Genomic DNA, 22061 nt, shown 5'->3' on the forward strand with positions numbered 1-22061 from the left:
TAAACAAATTTTTGTCTTGTACATTAAGATACACATCAAGTTGAGCACAACCGCATTTTCCTCTCCAGGTAACAACAACTATCAAGAATTTGGCATTCATACTTCTAGTCTTGTTTTTAAAAATATAGTCTTTTTTGTACATTATCAGTGTAACAGAATATCTCTAAGACATCTGTAACTGCATTTATTGGATTTCAGTGTTTGTACCTCTTGACGTCTAACCAGATGCTGCTAGATTGTTCTTCAAAGTGACTGTACAATTTACTCTCCCAATAAAAATGTTCTTGTTTCCTCACTTGCTCACCAACATTTAGGGCTTTTAAAATTTTGTTTTGTTTTTAGTTTTTGTGGCTTTTTTCTTTATTTTATTTGCTAAACTTATGATAAGAGTAATATTTCATTTTTGTATTAATTTTTATTTAATGACTTCTAAGTTGAATACTTAGGTTTCTTCTAAAAATTGCCAGTATATAGTTTTGCCCATTTTTCTGTTCGGTTGTCACTTTTCTTATTTATTTGGAGAATATGAATATGCCTAACTTCTTAAGGCTAGAGGGTCCTAGATCATAGAGGAATTGTCAGCTGCTGGTTGGCCCCAAATGGGCCAGGGGCCATCCAATCTGCTGGCAGGCTTCATAGCAAAGCCTACATTCAACAGCAGAAAGAGTGAGGTCATGCTGTTTAGGAACCAACAAACTACCTACTCATTTAGATGGGTTGGTTGCAGACAGAGCTCGTGAGTTCATTTTCATTTGCCTAGCCACTGTCCTGGTCACTATGCTACACTACACCCCTGTTTCCTAGTTAGTAGTAAGGAGAAATATATACTAGGCTTTCCATTTTCTCTCACAGGATGAAGAAGAGAAAGTGTAGCCTCTCTTGAGCTTTCTAAAGAAAGGTTTCACACTGATGAGATGATTTGAAAATGTTTCTTCTCAACCAAACAAAACATTTAAGAAAAGAGCAGATGAAACAAAACTGAAATGTTATAGAAAAAGGTATTTAGCTATATTTTTTTGCACCTCAGTTTTTTCTTTTGAGAAACAGGGAGAAATGTTTTTGTTTTCTTTGTCCTGGGCTAACTAAAGAAAACCTAAAATTAGAAATACAACAGAAGTAAAATTTTCACTTCTGTGAGGTGAGGGAATATGTGGCATCAATTCCTTCCCCAAGAGATCTTAGATCTTTTAACATGTAGGCCACAAGCCTGCTCCATGGCTCTGTCCCTAACTTCCTCAGTGGAGAAGAGCCATGCACCCTACAGAGGTTTAGAGAGAAAACAATACTATGAAAGGGAGCTTAGTCTCTTTGGGTTTTCTTGAAATAATGAACTTGTGTCAAGCCTTGACTGTTAAAATGAATTGTATTTTGATTAATGGCCTTTATTCTGTTTAAAAAAATAAATGACCAAAGTGTATGTTTATATATGCAGAGATGTACACTGTACGTATGTGTGTGTATCTCCTTTGTGTTTGTGGGTGTATACCAGGAGGGTAAGAGCCAGCTGTTTTAGCCATTTATATTTGGGGGATGGGTGGGTAATACAGTAAATCCTATTGAAAGGAAATTATGGGAGAGAATCTGATACCCTGGATCTTTCAACAAGACAGAGTTCAGAGGGCAAAAGTGGAAATAAACTTAGAAACTAGTTTCTTGTTTCTAAATCAGTTTTTAAAAAGCAAACTTATAATATGAACTCCTTCTGGAAGTTCGGCTTTTGTTGATGTGCTGTTTGAAGATGTTTGGCTTGTCTGCTTGTTTGGTTTAGTTTCTTGATTGGCTTTTCTTCCATAATTCATTTGTGAAATGAGTCCTGGTGGGGTATTGTAAGGCCCCTTTCCATCAAAATCACCATCTTCAGCAAACTGCTCCCCCAGTACTTTTCAACAACAGGTATGCAGACTTGCTATTTGTCTCTCTTCCCTGTAACTTGAAAACTACAGATCCCAGAATTATCATTTGAATTTACTTAAAATAACTAACTGTGAAGTCAGTTGGCCTCTGCTTATTAGAAGATTCACTTAAAGGTTGGAAAGCCTCCTGGATAAATTACTTTTAAGTGACCGTGTGGGCTCCACAAAGGGGATGTGACTACTGGTGTGCAGTATGCGGGATCTGCAGATTCTTAGCAATATGGCCAAGGAAACTGCAGAACCCAACTGTATAGATACTTAGCAGAAGTGTGGATGCATTAAAACTACAGTCAGAGGAGCTGGTACTTGTATGAAGCATCCTGAGTCACCACATAGTAGAACTTGATGTAATGGCCCAAGTAGCAGAGAAGAAAGTGGAGTAACATGTGGCCTGTAATTGTTTCTTAATCCTAACTTTTAAATAATCTAAGCCATCAAAGCAGTAATAATGTCAAAGCTACTGTTCTTTAGATTCTTTAGAATAGCTTTTCCATATATGAAACAGAATTGTTTCCCTAAGTAAAATCCATTTTCTTAAGTCCTGGTTTGAAGTTTCTTTATCTATAATTAGACTAGTCAAGTTACAGTAAAAAACAAGCGAGATATCTGCAAGAGTCAACATTAAATGCGCCTAACTCAATGTGGAACCCATACACTTAATTTTACCCCTTTAAAAATACTGGCACCAATGCTATATAATGTCTCACTTATATACTTAATACAGAAATGAATTACAATTTGCTGCCTAATAGCAAAAAAGAAAGAGTAGAAAATAGAAATCCTAGGTTTTATCATTACCTTGTCACTAGGTTTTTTGTTCTGCACCTTTTTATCTTTAATGTTATGTTATTTGTCCATACACAGCCTTTGCTTCTGCACAGGCATGAGTGTTGGAAGTCACTGCTGGGCAGAGTGACTACACCTGAATGAAACCAACCAGTGTGTGTTCATCTTACCTTTTAAGATAGGCAGTAAGTGATTTCACAATTCTTTGGATAAGCAAATCCTCAATATAAGTAATCACAGAATTTTAATGAAGAGGAATCTTAAAGGTTATCTAGACCAAACTCTCTCCCAGTACAAGAATCCTATCTGCTATCTGCTAGAAAAATACTTCTTTTGTACAAATGAAATGTCTATGGCAATTTTCTCTTAATATACTCAGTGGACGAGGAAAACATCTGCCATCTTTTTCTTTATAAGAACTCTTTCTATACTTAAATACCATTTATTTTCTCCCTTCAAGCTTCTTTTCTTTAGGTTAAATAGCCCACTTTCATCGTTCTTCAGAGATCTGATTTCCCAGGCTTTTAATCATTTCAATTGCTTTCCACCCCCTCTCAGAATGCAGAAGCCCAAGCTGGGCATGGTAGCTGAATGAGAGCTTTGCTCCGAAGTGTCTCATTAATGCTGAATATGGTGACCCAGCTTTTCATACCAGACTCCTGTTAACATAGCCTTGCATGATGTTAGGTTTTGAAGTGTGCCTTTAAAAAATATATATAGGTATGTATATTCATACATACCTACACATACACACACACACTATATACATACACATACATACATATATAGACACACACACACACGCATATATATATATATGAATGATTCTTTATTTTGACCTCTTTAACTATGTTATCAAAAAATATTTTTAACATTAACTTGTTTAAAAGTGAAAAATCCTCACATCATTTAGAATGGTTTCTTTTCCTTCAGGTAAAAGCCAGACCTCACAGGGTTTTAACATATGTAATCACAGATGTCACACTCAGCTGGTAATACACCTTGTTATCAGTCCCAGTTCTCCTCTCGGGATTCCCAGATTCCATAGGTGCCTCATCATGCTCTCTGGAACCAAAGGAAAGGAAGCAGATTCTGTGTCGCTCTCTGGGACTTGCAGCTCAAGCCGACCATGGCACCTTTTTGGCAGCTTGTGGTCTCCAGGGTGCTAAAGGTCCCAGAAAGTGTTGAATTCTTAGATATGTGGATGTTTTACTCAGGAGTCCAGGCTGTAAGTGACAGAGTGCCAACTCAAACTGTCCTAATGGCAAAACAGTAGGGAGGGCCTATGAATGAGTCACATCACCCAGGCGGCTGGACCCGAGTCCTCAAGCAAGGATGGGAATCTGTCTCCACCTTTCAGCCCCTTCCAATATGTCGGCATTCCTGAGTGGTGGCTAGAGGCCCACATTCTACCAGGTTAGAAGCCCTGGCAAATAGAGGGGGTCTCCCTTCCCAGGAGTTCCAGCCAAGCTCTTGTGGTAGATTCTATGTCCTTAGCTTAGATCACGTATTTATTCCTACACTAATCACTGATCTTCTGCTTGGTGTAGTCCAGGTTCAGAGCCAACCTCCAGAGCTGGAGGGTGGCACCAGACTTACGTGAACCACATAGATGTAGAGCAGGATGGGGTGGACCCCCAAAGGAAAAAAGGAGGTGCTATTTCCAAAAGAAGCAGGGAGGGAGACTTGGGAGGGGAGGATATGTCACTCTGGCTTCCTTGCTCTGCAGCGTCTCCTCGTGGCTTTCAGGGAGTCCACAGATAGCATCGTCTGTGACACACAGTATGGAATCAGTAAAGGCTTGAAGGATCAATCTACTGGCCAGCAGCCTGGCCCATTTGTGACCACTGGCCCATGACCAGCACAAGACCTCAAACACTTAAGACAGTAGTAGCATTGCCTAGCAATGCCTAAGAGAAAATGCTTGCTGGGCTGGAATGCAGTGGGAAGCAGGGTGAAGGGAAAAGGGTTGAGAAGACATGGTCCTTCCTATGTAATTTCAGGGAGGGCTACCCAAGAATTAAGGAAATCACACCCACAGATCTAAGAAGAACCATATACTTTAAGCCTATACTGAGAATTCCCTTAGCATTTCTTTGATCTCTGGCTCAGTGAAGTTTGATCACAATTTTGCAGAGACTTTAGGGCAGCTCAGAAAGAAAGGGTGGCACAGAAACGAGGCTGGATATGGATGTATGAGGTAGATGGCAAGGTGGGGGGGTGGGGGGGCAGAGGCTCCTGTAAGGAAGTGAATGGCTATGGGGTTGTCAGCAGGGGTAAGACAGCTGTTCTAGGAAATTACTTACTTTTTGAAAGTGACTTCAGGGGTTTCTTGCTGAATGTCATAGTAAATTAATGTAAATCAGTGAATAATTAGAAGACAAGATCCTATTCTAAGACTCACAAATACTGTGCTGCAATGTACCACCATCATGTTTCCTATGGTACAGTGATTAACTTTTAAGTTCCAGTTTGCCTTTTATAGTCACAGATATTCCTTTGTAATCATGACTTGATATTCAATTTATGACCATTTTATACCATGTTTTAATAATACCTTCTCAAAGATTAATATCCACTCATAGTGGTTAGAACTTAAAATAATTACAGTCTGTTTACCCTTGATTCCTTGTTGAGTCTTTAGTTAATTATAAAAATATTTGTAAGTAATAAAAATAATCTCATTGGGTAATATGGGCATTGGTATTAAAACCAAGAAAACCAGGAAATTTAGTTGGATACCCAAAGGAGTCTTTGGCTGAAAAGGTTTGGGAAGCACCATGCTAGATGTCTCCAAATGCAATATACTCTTGGCCTAAGATTAGAAGCAGAAAGCAGTGGAGAGAAAAAGAGAACTCTCTTTGTAAAAAGGAAAATTTCTAAAGAATACCATTTTTATTCTCTAGAATTTGTGCTCTAGAGGAAAACAGGATAATTTATACACAACTTTCCATAAAAGAAAAAAAAACTAAGCAGTAAGCCACTGAGAAAAGTAACTGAGACCATCAAATTGATGTCATAATAACTATGGCAGAACGTTTTATAACCTATTAACATTTTAGCTTGCCGAAACAGATATAAAACTGAATATACACTCTTACCTCTAAAATCAAACATGAAAACATGTTTGCCACATATCTTCCTCTGTGTTCTTCTAGATTCACTCCCCATCCTTCTTCACCCTGCTCTCTGCTTTGGAACTGGACCTGTGTGCACCACATCAGCAGGACCCTTTCCTGGTTTGCCTCTTGGGGGCACCAGCAGGAGACTGGAGCAGGGAGAGCAGCCTGAGTTACGGGCTGCCTACACCTCTTGACGGAAGGTCTCAGATCCTGCTAGGAAGTCCTCTCTGCTGTTCCTAGATTCCAGCCCATGCCCTTGTCTCTCAGGTCTAGGGGTACTGATAGAGTCCCACTATGATTAGCTCCAGAATACTGCACTAGCCCTTCTGGTTTCCAGGCACCCTGTCTGCTCCATTAAAAATACACCTTTTGTTATTCAAGTGCCCTAAATGAGCCTAAGGAAGGTGTGTCCTCTTTTTCTTGATGGGATCGTGGCTGATACAACATGTAATGTATTCTGTGGAAGAAAAAGTAATTAGGTTGTAGAAAAAGTTCTAGTGGCAACTTGAACCTCATTTTATTTCTAGTCCTAACATCTACTATTCATTTTATTAGAGTTGACTGTAGGCTAAAACTAGGCATAAGATGGTTTATGACCAAAAGAGCCTCCTGTCCTCTCCTTACCATCAGCCACAGACAGAGTGGGATGGGCCGAGGACTGCTCAGCTTTCATGGCATTGATACAACCCTCCAGCCTCCTCCCCACCTCAGCATCCCTACCTCAGCCTTACAACCTGTTACCCTTTCTTTCCAGTGGGGAGTGGCAGGGTAAACAGCACTGCTTATAATAGTATTCAGGACAGTACTAGGCACACAGTAAGTTCAACTAGGGAGACAAATCTTACTTATTAATGGGTAATAAAATTATCCAGTTGGTGTTTAATAAAAGATGAAAAGAAATGGCTATAACCATGAGCACCTCAACAGCAGGAAGCAAGTCTCAGTCATTGTTTCTGATCCCTGGACCCAGCATAGTGCCTGACAATTAGTAAGGGCCCATTAAAGCACATATCAAGATGAACCAGAGTGTTAAATTCTAAGGGACAGTAGGGTGCTAAGTACTATGGGTAGCCACACTTGTGTGTCCTGAGTGCATTTCCACCATGTGCACAGGTGACCTCTTACCCTGCTGAACAGCTCATCATCCATGTCTTCCCCAGTGGCATTTAACCTGTTTTGGGTCCTATTTCACTTATTTCCCCCTTTGAAAATCTGATGAAAGCGATATACCTGCTCCACACCAACAGATAAATAAGTAGAGGTCAAGGACTAAAGGTTGAAAAATACTCTCAGTCAAAATGCTCTGTACAATCCTGAAGCAGAAAAGGCACTCCACAAGGAATCCAAGAAGGTACATTCCAGTCCAGACTTCACAAGGACATGACCTAGAGGAACTTTCTTCATCCAAACCCCAACTTCTGATAATGAATACCTAGGGTGGTTGTTAAGGATGATGATAGCTCTTGCTATGGGCTGGGCACTGTGCTAAGTGTTGTACATATCTCAACTCACAACATTTTTAGGCTCACAACATCTTTATTACGTAACTGCCTCTATTCTCCTCAAAAGATGACGTTCAGGCACAAGGAGGTTAAGCAGGTTGCTCAAAGTCATAAACGCATAAATGTAGTTAGTGAGGGCACCAGGATTAGAACTCAGGGTGTCCCACTCAGATGCTTGAGCTCTTAACTAGTCGGCTACTGCTCCCTTGCTAATGCCTGCTCCTACCTACCTCACCTCACTAATGGAATTTTATTAGCATTTATTTTTTGAGCAGCTACTGGGGTGTAAGGCACTGCATTAGTTGCTGTGAGAGAGGCAGAGATGTATAGCACATCCCTGAAGAAAGCAGAAATGCTAGAAAAAGGGATAGGTTTCATACCTCATTTGTATTAATAATAAAACATGGCATAGGCAGGATACCTGGGCAGAACATAGCATGTGTGAGGTAGAGCACTGAAGGGATAGGGCAAGAGTAGCCTGAGAGGAGATACAGACTTCAAGGGAAAAGGAGCCTGTATAGGAATCTGGACAGTCTGAAAAAATTAAGGGTATGAATGAAAGCGTGAAGCAATTGGTGAAAAAAAAATAAAAGATAGTCACTCTAGAAAGAAAAAGGTGTCCAACATTAATCTATAACATGAAATGGAAAAGTTTATATCTTTAATATACTCACATGATATGAAAGGAAAAAAGTTAACAAAGAAGTCTTTTCTATCATTAGATATCACTTGAAAGCAGGACATTTCAGAATGGAGCACGTGCAAACTAGCCCAGTGTCATCTTGGCATGTAAAAGACCAGCACATCCAAAAGGGACTCTCGCTGTGGGCCAGGCTCTGTGTCAGGTGCTGGAGCCAGAGATGAATAGAATCAGCTACCCACCTTCAAGAGGCACATAATTTACTGGGAAAGATAAACTGCTTTGCAACTTACTATAAAAGCATTGTGTTATCTATGGTAATGGGGGAATGAACAGGAGTCTATAAGAACAGGAGTCTAGAAGGTTTACCAAGAGTCATCCATGCCCAGACACGCACATTGGGAGCAGACTGTTTGCCTGGGTTCAGATGGTCTTTTTTAACACTGTCTGTGTGGACTTCAGAACATAAAACAGGAGATTATTTGAGAACCACCAAAACAGCATTGTAAGTAAACTACATACAATTTATGGATATATTGGGCACTTATAAAGTGAATTACAGTATGTTCAACTATGGGTTTGGTATTATTTAGGATCCTCTAAGAGGTTGGTAAACTCTAGCCACTGGTAACTTGAGGAGCCTGTGCTAGCAACTCTTCTCAGCTTCTTTTCCTGCCACTCCTGGCTGTCTCTGTAGCTTCTAAGAACTCAAAAATGGCATGCCCTGGTCAGCAAGGTCTCTGAAGTCCTTCTGCATGTTCTCTTAGTATCTGAATGTCATGGCCAAAGGTCAAACTCAAACTCTCAGAAAAATGAGTATTTGTGCATCACTATGTCTAAAGCAGGGTTTCTCCAAGGCTTCCTAGTTTGTACTGTGCCTCCTGTCTGGCAGGTCTCCCAGTTCTCTAAGGAATGCCACCCTTTGCTGCCAAGTCCTCAGACTCAATGCCTAGTGAGGTCACAAGTCAGGGCTCAGCCCAGTATCTGGCACATGATAAGCACTCAGTAAAGGTTGGCTGAAGAATGAAGACACAAACAAATGATCCTCCCATCTTTGCCCTCAGCTGTACAGGCAGCAATGCTCAGGTGCCACAGACTGACCAACTGTCCACCCCTTGGCCAGTATAAGTCTCATCCTGAACATTTCACCCCTCCCATCTCCTCCCACTCCCGGATCCCATGTCTCCCCAGCTCTTCTTGTCTTTGGGACAGGAAGGCTTAATTATCTTGTCCCTGGGCTCTCAGAGCTGAGCACTGCTGAGAAGACTGGCAACAACGGATGTCTGTCCTCTCCATTCGGTATTCTCGCTTCCCCTTTTGAAATTCTCATAGCTGCCATATCTAATAGTCAAGGTTATTTAAACCATACATCTATAGGCATCAAACACTCCCCAAAAATGGGGGAAAAACACACATAGTAATTTTTAATTATTCCAACTGTCTGTGCCAATTGTATCTCTAACATGTGAGAGTTACATGGCCATGTGGTTTTGTGTAAATATATTTATAAAAGTGTGGATATACATATTATTGTGCTGGAGTGGCAGAACTGGCTTTTAGAAAACAGCTTTTCCCTTATAATTTCATTTATCCATCTACCAAAAATTTCATAGGATATGAATAATAGCACAGTACTGGTTTATTTTTCTAGAGAGTGCCACTAACGGATATGCCCATTTCTCCATTTTGCTCCAACCTCTACACCTTTTAGCAGTGATGCTGTGATTCTTCCAACTCTGTGTTTAGTCCTTTTCCTACTAGGTCTGCAAAGCTGGAATATTGTCAAAGGCAGTCCTTTGCATTATAAAAAGTATATTTTAACTGTCTCTTTTTAATCAAACTGTTTCAAAGGGCTAACGAAAAGCATTCTTCATAATTGTACAGAGCCAACACCTTTAGCCTTCAGCCTGAAGGCCCTCCACTTGCACCCTGTGCCTTCCACTGCACCCCTAACTTTACAGTGGCTTTGTCTGTCCTGGCCTACGATGGAGGCTCCCATGGTCCCAACACAAACAAGGGACACATTGGTCCTTCAACAGAGCATCTCCATGAGGCCTAGAGGCAAGGTTCTACTGGGTGCCACTTAGCTTTAGGCCAACAGCTTCCAAATCAGCAAAAGCACAAGTAAGCCAATAAAAACACATTTATAGAGTACTATTTGGGTACAAGGCATGAAGAATGATACACAATGATCAGAAATGTGGCCTTTGCCCCTCAAAAGAAGCTTGTGATCTAGAAGAGAACAAAGGTTTTGCCCTTAGGCAGATACTCAATAATTCTGGGTCACACATGCTGCCGGCCAAGGTGAGGGAAGGCAGCAAGGCCAATGGCTGTACATGGATGGGCTCGAAAGGAGATTTGAACAGGGAGTTGGAATGGGAAGTAATCCATCAGTTTGGACAAAATACAGGTGAGAAGAGTACATGAGGACCAGATTATCAAAGTCCTCCAAGTTATGGAATATGCTAACTTGCAGTCCTTGGAAACGGCCACTTAGATTCATTTTGGACTTATAAGGTATCATACGAAGTTGAATAGTTATTCAGGTATGGCTCAAAATTAGAATATATATATATATATATATATATATATATATATATATTTTGCTTCATTATAGTTGCTTATTTAATATAGTGCTTACTATGTGCTAAATATTGCTCTTGGGATTTATAAATATTATTTCACTGAGTCCTTACAGTAACACTATGAAGTCAGAATGATTATTTTGCCCTTTTTGTAGAGGGGGAAACAAAAATGCAGCGTTTAATTAACTTGCTCAGGTCTGTTCCTGTGCTGTCTTTCTTGTTCCCAAGGAAGAGCAGATCATGCACCAAAAGTTGGTTTGCTGAGCCTATCAGAGGAAATGAAATACCAAGAGCAGAGACTCATCAACAATGTCTTTTTCCCAGAGCTTCATTTGAAATCTTTTTAAACTATCACTTCAGAATTGATCTTGGAAGCCCTCACAGCACCAGCATTCCATTTTATCCAAAAGGAGGGAAACAAAAAGTCTGTACGTTTACCGAGTACATAAACCAACAGTTACACCTGAAGTGGGCAGAGGGCTTACAAAAGGACAGACCACGGAGGAGGGAGCGCAAAGGCCAAGGCAGCGGCTAGGGCTGCCCGGCCAGGAGAATAGAACAAAGTTAATTTTCGCACAAGTGAAGGGCAAAGACAGACCAGTGGAACAGAATAGAGACTCCAGACATTAACCCAAACATATATGGCCAATTAATATTTGATAAAGGAGCCATGGACATACAATGGGGAAATGACAGTCTCTTCAACAGATGGTGCTGGCAAAACTGGACAGCTACATGTAAGAGAATGAAACTGGATCACTGTCTAACCCCATACACAAAAGTAAACTCCAAATGGATCAAAGACCTGAATGTAAGTCACGAAACCACAAAACTCTTAGAAAAAAACATAGGCAAAAATCTCATGGACATAAACATGAGTGACTTCTTCATGAACATATCTCCCTGGGCAAGGGAAACAAAGGCAAAAATGAACAAGTGGGACTGTATCAAGCTAAAAAGCTTCTGTATAGCAAAGGATACCATCAATAGAACAAAAAGGTATCCTACAGTATGGGAGAATATATTCATAAATGACAGATCCAATAAAGGATTGACATCCAAAATATATAAAGAGCTCACATGCCTCAACAAACAAAAAGCAAATAATCCAATTAAAAAATGGGCAGAGGAGCTGAATAGATAGTTCTGTAAAGAAGAAATCCAGATGGCCAACAGACACATGAAAAGATGCTCCACATCGCTAATCATCAGAGAAATGCAAATTAAAACCACTATGAGATATCACCTCACACCAGTAAGGATTGTCATCATCAAAAAGACAAACAACAACACAACAAATGTTGGCAAGGTTGTGGAGAAAGGGGAACCCTCCTACACTGCTGGTGGGAATGTAAACTAGTTCAACCATTGTAGAAAGCAGTATGGAGGTTCCTCAGAATGCTCAAAATAGAAATACCATTTGACCCAGGAATTCCACTTCTAGAAATTTACCCTAAGAATGCAGCACTCCAGTTTGAAAAAGACAGATGCACCCCTGTGTTTATCACTGGACTGTTTACAATAGCCAAGATATGGAAGCAACCTAAATGTCCATCAGTAGATGAATGGATAAAGAAGATGTGGTACATATACACAATGGAATATTAAACGCAGCCATAAGAAAAAAACAGATCCTACCATTCACAACAACATGATGGAGCTAGAGGGTATTATGCTCAGTGAAATAAGCCAAGCGGAGAAGGACAAGTACCAAATGATTTCACTCATATGTGGAGTATAAGAACAAAGGAAAACTGAAGGAATAAAACAGCAGCAGAATCACAGAACCCAAGAATGGACTAACAGTTACCAAAGGGAAAGGGACTGGGGAGGATGGGTGGGAAGGGAGGGATAAGGGCGGGGAAAAAGAAAGAGGGCATTACAATTAGCATGTATAGTGCGTGGGGGGCACAGGGAGGGCTGTGCAACACAGAGAAGACAAGTAGTGATTTTACAGCATCTTACTATGCAGATGGACAGTGACTGTGAAGGGGTATGTGGGGGGGACTTGGTGAAGGGGGGAACCTAGTAAACATAATGTTCTTTCTGTAAAAAAAAAAAAAAAAGTGAAGGGCAAAGGAAGAAGATGAGAACATTATGTCCCTACCTCTGCTGTTTTTCCTTTTAGAATTCTATGGAATTGATTTTTAAAACTGTGAGGAGTTGGTGGTTAATGGAAACAGGAAATAGGAGAGGACTGGTATGATGTGGGGACGAGGAGACCCGTGGGGAGAGAGTGGAGGGAAGAGAAGGCGCCTTACAGACTCCAGGGGGAGACGAAGATGAGACAGGTTGCAAGTCAGAAGAGAAAAGCTGGGGTACCTTTCCACCAGAAAGAATCAGGGGTCTAGTGCGACCCAATCAAAGAAATTTTTCCAGACCCTTGGGTCCAGGACCCACAGTTTGAGAAATGCCACTGGGATACTTGGTAGACCGTACCCACAGAGATGCTTTATACTTAACTGTGGCCAGAACAGATGATGGGAATGGAATGAGTTATTTCATGAACTTTCCCAGCTGGAACAAGTGAAACTTTTTACTCGATGAACTCAAAATGCTGACAAATAGTTTATATAAAGACTGGACCAGGAGGAGCACGTGTTGGTTCAAAGAGAAGATGGTGTCAAACAGTATGTTTTTGCTATTTCTTTACCAAGAGGAAAGTGGGGAGGAGGGAGTGGGTCGGGAAGAGCGGCCTCTGCCTTTGGCAGGACGGTCGGCTGATCACAGGGGCGGCTCTGCAGAGTTGAGACCAACAGCCATATTGGAATGATCACGTGATTCCTGTGAGCTCAACTTAGAGCTGTGAGCTACTTACAGTCTAATGCTTGAAAGTTTTTTCAGGCTCTTTAAAGATATTAAAATGGTGACACATTTAAAAATGTAATAAAGTTCCTGAGGTTTTTTTCCCCATTGGTTTAATCATTTTCATATAAAATAGGAAGCATCCAAAGCCAACATCTTCTAGTGCCCAGTCTTCTATGTCTATTGCAATGCTCCATGACACACATGGACAGAAATTACTTAGGGCCACTTTCAGATGGAAAGTTTTCTATCATTTCCAGGTAGTAGGGAACAAGGACAAACAGGGATGATTCCAATACTGAGTTAAAATAGGGGCTTGGGAAGGGAGTGGAAGAGTGGGGATCTAAGGGCACTACGAGGGTAGCACAGTGGTCAAGCAAAGGAGTTTTGGAGTCAGGCTGACCTGAACACTAATCCCAGCTCTGCCTTCCAATGGCAGGTTACTTAACCTCTTTGGACCTTCATTTCCTCATTTGTAAAATGGCAATAATAGTACCTGTCTCATAGCATCATAGCATTGTTAGGAAGCAATATGAACTCACACAGGTCAACATGGGTAGTGTAGGTAATGCAATGGCACATATTAGGCACTCAGAATGACAGCTCTTATTATTCTCAGGCACGTATCTAGTCAGGCCCCACTTCATAAGTAAGACAGGAATTCTATGGAAGATTCAAGGGGTCCAAAGCTACTCTAAGCAGGTCAAGTAATTTGGATTTAAAAGGGAGCCCCAGTTTCGACCTGATAATTGTAATTAAAGTTAGAACAAAAAGCCATCCCTGTGGTCTACAAAGTACGACTTTGAGCTGGAGTAGACCTAGGAGGGCCACTCCCAACAGAAATGGATCCTCAGAGCTGGCTGCACAATGATAAAGAAATGAGAAAGGTCTCACTTCACCTTTGAATGACTGACCTGATTCTACTTTCAGTTTTATCTCAGATATTGCTTTGTTTCAGTTCAAAACTGAGAGTGACTTTCAGTAATCATAGAAATAACTGCCCAGTCTCCTTGTGCAGCTTGTTCAATACAGGAGGTAGGATTACTAGATTTAGCATATAAAAATACAGGATGCCCAGTTCAATTTCAATTTCTGATGAGCAATGAATATTTTTTAGAGTAAGTATGTCCCAGTGCAATATTTGGGATGTATTCATACTAAAAAATTGCTTATTGTTTATCTAGAATATAAATGTAACTCAGCATCCTGTATTTTATCTGGTAACCAACTGTGGCCAAGAAGGTGCCCTTTCTAACCCGCAGAGTGGTAAAGTCACCTCCCATCTGTAATTAGCACTGCACTGGAAAATACCAAAACAAAACTGAACAAAACAAAAAACCCCCACACTTTCTAGAGCTGTTACTTCTCAGCAAATACAGTACTAAATTTATAGACCTTTTTCTTTTTTTAAATATCATTTTCCCACTCAGGGATTTTTTTTTTAAGCATTTCAGTCTAGAGACAGAGAAAAAAAAAATAACAATGGGAGGGGACTTCCCCTGTGATCGTATGTAAATAATTACTTGTACACTGACATTTAAGACATGACGCTTGTAAGAGTATTGACCTCTTGCTTTTTTAGGATCAGTGATGGTCTTCCAAAAATCTCTCTTCTTTATTCTTTAAGAAAAAAAAATACACATAGAGATATTTTATTTCCCTAAATGAAGTAGCAGTTTATTTTGCAGGTTCAATGCCACAAAATACTATGAAATTGGAGGGCGGAGCCAAGATGGCGGCGTGAGTAGAGCAGTGGAAATCTCCTCCCAAAAACACATAGAGCTATGAAAATATAACAAAGAAAAATCTTCCTAAAATAGAGACCACAGGACACAGGACAACATCCAGACCACATCCACACCTGCAAGAACCCAGCGCCTTGTGAAGGGGGTAAGATACAAGCCCCAGCCCGGCGGGACCCGAGCGCCCCTCCCCCCGGCTCCCGGCGGGTGGAGAGAAACCGGAGCGGTTTTTTTTTTGGCGAGCGCTTTTTGGAAGCCTTAGAGGGACGGGCCCCCGTTGCTGGGGAGGCAGGGTGGCGGGACCAGTGAGGAGGTGCCTGGGAACGGCGCCGGAGGACAAAGAATATCCCGCGTTTCTCCCTGCGAGACCTGGGGGCGGGTGCCTGAGACCGGTGCCTGAGGACGGAGGAGGTCGCGCGTTTTTCCCCTTTTTTTTTTTTCTTTTCTCTTTTGGGTGAGCGCTTTTTGGAAGCCTTGAAGGGACGGGGACCCCAGTGCTAGGGAGGCACGGTGGCGGGACTGGTGAGCGGGTGGCTGGGACCGGCGCCTGAGGACAAAGAATATCCCCCGTTTTTCCCTGCGGGACCGGTGGGCGGGTGCCTGAGACCGGCACTTGAGGACAGAGGAAATCGCGCGTTTTTCCCCTTTTTTTTTTCTCTTTTCTGCGAGTGCTTTTTGGAAGCTTAAAAGGGACAGGGACCCCGGTGCTAGGGAGGCAGGGCGGCGGGACTGGTGAGCGGGTGCCTGGGACCGGCACCTGAGGACAAAGAATATCCCGCATTTTTCCCTGTGGGACCGGTGGGTGGGTGCCTGAGACCAGCACCTGAGGACGGAAGAAATCGCGCGTTTTTCCCCTTTTTTTTTCTCTCTTTTTGCCGAGTGCTTTTTGGAAGCCTTGAAGGGACAGGGACCCCGGTGCTAGGGAGGCAGGGCGGCGGGACTGGTGAGCGGGTGCGTGGGACCAGTGCCTGAGGACAAAGAATATTGAGCGTTCCTTCCCTGCGGGACCGGTGGGTGGGTGCTTTTTGGAAGCCTTGAAAGGACAGGGACCCTGGTGCTAGGGAGACAGGGCAGCAGGACCAGTGAGCGGGTGCCTGGGACCGGCACCTGAGGACAAAAAAAAAAAAAAAAAAAAAAAAATCACTTGTTTTTTCCTTTTTTTTTTTCTCTTTCTTTCTGTTCCCTCTCTCATTGTTGCTGTTGTTGTTTTGGTTTGGAGAGTGCTTTTTGGAAATCTTAAAGGGGCAGGACAGGTCACTTAGACCAGAAGCAGGGAATCTGGGGATCTCTGGGCACTCTAACCCCCTGGGCAGCAGGGAGCACAGAGGCCCCTTACGGAGATAAATAGTCTCCTGGCTGCTCCCCCTCCAACGGGGCTCCACCATTTTGGAGGAACAGCCCCAGCCAGGCCAAGCCCACAGCAACAGCGGAGATAAACCCCAAAGCAACTGGGCAGGAAGCAGAAGCCCTGTCTGCGCACAGCTGCCCAGCACAAGCCACTAGAGGTCGCTATTCTCCCAGGAAAAGGCTACAAACCAACAAGAAGGGAAGCTCTTCCAGCGGTCACTTGTACCAGCTCTGCAAACTATCTCTATCACCATGAAAAGGCAAAACTACAGGCAGACAAAGATCACAGAGACAACACCTGAGAAGGAGACAGACCTAACTAGTCCTCCTGAAAAAGAATTCAAAATAAAAATCATGAACATGCTGACAGAGATGCAGAAAAAAATGCAAGAGCAATGGGATGAGATGCAGAGAAAAATGCAAGAGCAGTGGGATGAGATGCAGAGAAAAATGCAAGAGCAGTGGGATGAAGTCCGGAAGGAGATCACAGATGTCAGGAAAGAGATCACAGAAGTGAAACAATCCCTGGAAGGATTTATAAGCAGAATGGATAAGATGCAAGAGGCCATTGAAGGAATAGAAGCCAGAGAACAGGAACGTATAGAAGCTGACAGAGAGAGAGATAAAAGGATCTCCAGGAATGAAACAACACTAAGAGAAATATGTGACCAATACAAAAGGAAAAACATTCGTATTATAGGGATACCAGAAGAGGAAGAAAGAGGAAAAGGGATAGAAAGTGTCTTTGAAGAAATAATTGCTGAAAACTTCCCCAAACTGGGGGAGGAAATAATCGAACAGACCATGGAATTATACAGAACCCCCAACAGAAAGGATCCAAGGAGGACAACACCAAGACACATAATAATTAAAATGGCAAGGATCAAGGACAAGGAAAGAGTTTTAAAGGCAGCTAGAGAGAAAAAGGTCACCTATAAAGGAAAACCAATCAGGCTAACATCAGACTTCTCAACAGAAACCCTACAGGCCAGAAGAGAATGGCATGATATACTTAATGCAATGAAACAGAAGGGCCTTGAACCAAGGATACTGTATCCAGCACGACTATCATTTAAATATGATGGTGGGATCAAACAATTCCCAGACAAGCAAAAGCTGAGGGAATTTGCTTCCCACAAACCACCTCTACAGGGCATCCTACAGGGACTGCTCTAGATGGGAGCACCCCTAAAAAGAGCACAGAACAAAACACACAACATATGAAGAATGGAGGAGGAGGAATAAGAAGGGAGAGAAGAAAAGACTCTCCAGACAGTGTATATAACAGCTCAATAAGCGAGCTAAGTTAGGCAGTAAGATACTAAAGAAGCTAACCTTGAACCTTTGGTAACCACGAATCTAAAGCCTGCAATGGCAATAAGTACATATCTTTCAATAGTCACCCTAAATGTAAATGGACTTAATGCACCAATCAAAAGACATAGAGTAATAGAATGGATAAAAAAGCAAGACCCATCTATATGCTGCTTACAAGAAACTCACCTTAAACCCAAAGATAAGCATAGACTAAAAGTCAAGGGATGGAAAAACATATTTCAGGCAAACAACAGTGAGAAGAAAGCAGGGGTTGCAGTACTAATATCAGACAAAATAGACTTCAAAACAAAGAAAGTAACAAGAGATAAAGAAGGCCACTACATAATGATAAAGGGCTTAGTCCAACAAGAGGATATAACCATTCTAAATATATATGCACCCAATACAGGAGCACCAGCATATGTGAAGCAAATACTAACAGAACTAAAGAGGGAAATAGACTGCAATGCATTCATTGTAGGAGACTTCAACACACCACTCACCCCAAAGGATAGATCCACCGGGCAGAAAATAAGCAAAGACACACAGGCACTGAACAACACACTAGAACAGATGGACCTAATAGACATCTATAGAACTTTACATCCAAAAGCAACAGGATATACATTCTTCTCAAGTGCACATGGAACATTCTCCAGAATAGACCACATACTAGCTCACAAAAAGAGCCTCAGTAAATTCCACAATATTGAAATTCTACCAACTAATTTTTCAGACCACAAAGGTATGAAAGTAGAAATAAATTCTACAAAGAAAACAAAAAGGCTCACAAACACATGGAGGCTTAACAACATGCTACTAAATAATCAATGGATCAATGAACAAATCAAAATAGAGATCAAGGAATATATAGAAACAAATGACAACAACAACACTAAGCCCCAACTTCTGTGGGATGCAGCGAAAGCAGTCTTAAGAGGAAAGTATATAGCAATCCAGGCACACTTGAAGAAGGAAGAACAATCCCAAATGAATAGTCTAACATCACAATTATTAAAACTGGAAAAAGAAGAACAAATGAGGCCTAAAGTCAGCAGAAGGAGGGACATAATAAAGATCAGAGAAGAAATAAACAAAATTGAGAAGAATAAAACAATAGCAAAAATCAACGAAACCAAGAGCTGGTTCTTTGAGAAAATAAACAAAATAGATAAGCCTCTAGCCCAACTTATTAAGAGAAAAAGAGAGTCAACACAAATCAACATAATCAGAAATGAGAATGGAAAAATCACGACAGACTCCACAGAAATACAAAGAATTATTAAAGACTACTATGAAAACCTATATGCCAACAAGCTGGAAAACCTAGAAGAAATGGACAACTTCCTAGAAAAATACAACCTCCCAAGACTGACCAAGGAAGAAACACAAAAGTTAAACAAACCAATTACAAGCAAAGAAATTGAAACAGTAATCAAAAAACTACCCAAGAACAAAACCCCGGGGCCGGACGGATTTACCTCGGAATTTTATCAGACACACAGAGAAGACATAATACCCATTCTCCTTAAAGTGTTCCACAAAATAGAAGAAGAGGGAATACTCCCAAACTCATTCTATGACGCCAACATCACCCTAATACCAAAACCAGGCAAAGACCCCACCAAAAAAGAAAATTACAGACCAATATCCCTGATGAATGTAGATGCAAAAATACTCAATAAAATATTAGCAAACAGAATTCAACAGTATATCAAAAGGATCATACACCATGACCAAGTGGGGTTCATCCCAGGGATGCAAGGATGGTACAACATTCGAAAATCCATCAACATCATCCACCACATCAACAAAAAGAAAGACAAAAACCACATGATCATCTCCATAGATGCTGAAAAAGCATTTGACAAAATTCAACATCCATTCATGATAAAAACTCTCAGCAAAATGGGAATAGAGGGCAAGTACCTCAACATAATAAAGGCCATCTATGATAAACCCACAGCCAGCATTATACTGAACAGCGAGAAGCTGAAAGCATTTCCACTGAGATCGGGAACCAGACAGGGATGCCCACTCTCCCCACTGTTATTTAACATAGTACTGGAGGTCCTAGCCACAGCAATCAGACAAAACAAAGAAATACAAGGAATCCAGATTGGTAAAGAAGAAGTTAAACTGTCACTATTTGCAGATGATATGATACTGTACATAAAAAACCCTAAAGACTCCACTCCAAAACTACTAGAACTGATATCGGAATACAGCAAAGTTGCAGGATACAAAATCAACACACAGAAATCTGTAGCTTTCCTATACACTAACAACGAATCAATAGAAAGAGAAATCAGGAAAACAATTCCATTCACCATTGCATCAAAAAGAATAAAATACCTAGGAATAAACCTAACCAAGGAAGTGAAAGACTTATACTCTGAAAACTACAAGTCACTCTTAAGAGAAATTAAAGGGGACACTAATAAATGGAAACTCATCCCATGCTCATGGCTAGGAAGAATTAATATCGTCAAAATGGCCATCCTGCCGAAAGCAATATACAAATTTGATGCAATCCCTCTCAAATTACCAGCAACATTCTTCAATGAATTGGAACAAATAATTCAAAAATTCATATGGAAACACCAAAGACCCCGAATAGCCAAAGCAATCCTGAAAAAGAAGAATAAAGTAGGGGGGATCTCACTCCCCAACTTCAAGCTCTACTACAAAGCCATAGTAATCAAGACAATTTGGTACTGGCACAAGAACAGAGCCACAGACCAGTGGAACAGATTAGAGACCCCAGAAATTAACCCAAACATATATGGTCAATTAATATTTGATAAAGGAGCCATGGACATACAATGGCAAAATGACAGTCTCTTCAACAGATGGTGCTGGCAAAACTGGACAGCTACATGTAGGAGAATGAAACTGGACCACTGTCTAACCCCATATACAAAGGTAAACTCAAAATGGATCAAAGACCTGAATGTAAGTCACGAAACCATTAAACTCTTGGAAAAAAACATAGGCAAAAACCTCTTAGACATAAACATGAGTGATCTCTTCTTGAACGTATCTCCCCGGGCAAGGAAAACAACAGCAAAAATGAGCAAGTGGGACTACATAAAGCTGAAAAGCTTCTGTACAGCGAAAGACACCATCAATAGAACAAAAAGGAACCCTACAGTATGGGAGAATATATTTGAAAATGACAGATCCGATAAAGGCTTGACGTCCAGAATATATAAAGAGCTCACACGCCTCAACAAACAAAAAACAAATAACCCAATTAAAAAATGGGCAGAGGAACTGAACAGACAGTTCTCCAAAAAAGAAATACAGATGGCCAAGAGACACATGAAAAGATGCTCCACATCGCTAATTATCAGAGAAATGCAAATTAAAACTACAATGAGGTATCACCTCACACCAGTAAGGATGGCTGCCATCCAAAAGACAAACAACAACAAATGTTGGCGAGGCTGTGGAGAAAGGGGAACCCTCCTACACTGCTGGTGGGAATGTAAATTAGTTCAACCATTGTGGAAAGCAGTATGGAGGTGCATCAAAATGCTCAAAACAGACCTACCATTTGACCCAGGAATTCCACTCCTAGGAATTTACCCTAAGAACGCAGCAATCAAGTTTGAGAAAGACAGATGCACTCCTATGTTTATCGCAGCACTATTTACAATAGCCAAGAATTGGAAGCAACCTAAATGTCCATCTGTAGATGAATGGATAAAGAAGATGTGGTACATATACACAATGGAATACTACTCAGCCATAAGAAGTGGAAAAATCCAACCATTTGCAGCAACATGGATGGAGCTGGAGAGTATTATGCTCAGTGAAATAAGCCAAGCGGAGAAAGAGAAATACCAAATGATGTCACTCATCTGAGGAGTATAGGAACAAAGGAAAAACTGAAGGAACAAAACAGCAGCAGAATTACAGAACCCAAAAATGGACTAACAGGTACCAAAGGGAAAGGAACTGGGGAGGATGGGTGGGCAGGGAGGGATAAGGGGGGGGAAGAAGAAGGGGGGTATTAAGATTAGCATGCATGGGGGGGAGGGAGAAAGGGGAGGGTGGGCTGCACAACACAGAGAGGACAAGTAGTGACTCTACCACATTTTGCTAAGCTGATGGACAGTAACCGTAATGGGGTTGTTAGGGGGGACCTGATATAGGGGAGAGCATAGTAAACATAGTATTCTTCATGTAAGGGTAGATTAAAAATTAAAAAAAAAAAAAAAAAAAGAAAGAAAGAAAGAAAGAAAAGGGGATTACTCGTTAACAGGATAAAACTATTGGTAAATCAAAGATCAACGC

At 41.2% G+C, this 22061-nt stretch overlaps 1 protein-coding gene across 6 annotated transcripts in view; it reads right to left on the bottom strand.

The window, feature by feature from the left end:
- Positions 1-22061, bottom strand: part of RAD51B (RAD51 paralog B) — a 750762-nt gene that overhangs the window by 260322 nt on the left and 468379 nt on the right. Inside the window, exon 9 of one of the 6 annotated variants that reach the window (XM_073242230.1) lies at positions 2995-6278. The exons of the other annotated variants lie outside the window; for them this stretch is intronic. Within the exon in view, the coding sequence (XP_073098331.1) occupies positions 6217-6278 (62 nt within the window). The 3' untranslated portion in view covers positions 2995-6216. Of the gene's footprint in view, positions 1-2994; positions 6279-22061 lie in introns of those variants that run through there. 6 annotated transcript variants of the gene reach the window in all.

The sequence above is a fragment of the Manis javanica genome, chromosome 8 (genome assembly GCF_040802235.1).
Source record: "Manis javanica isolate MJ-LG chromosome 8, MJ_LKY, whole genome shotgun sequence".
NCBI lineage: Eukaryota > Metazoa > Chordata > Mammalia > Pholidota > Manidae > Manis > Manis javanica.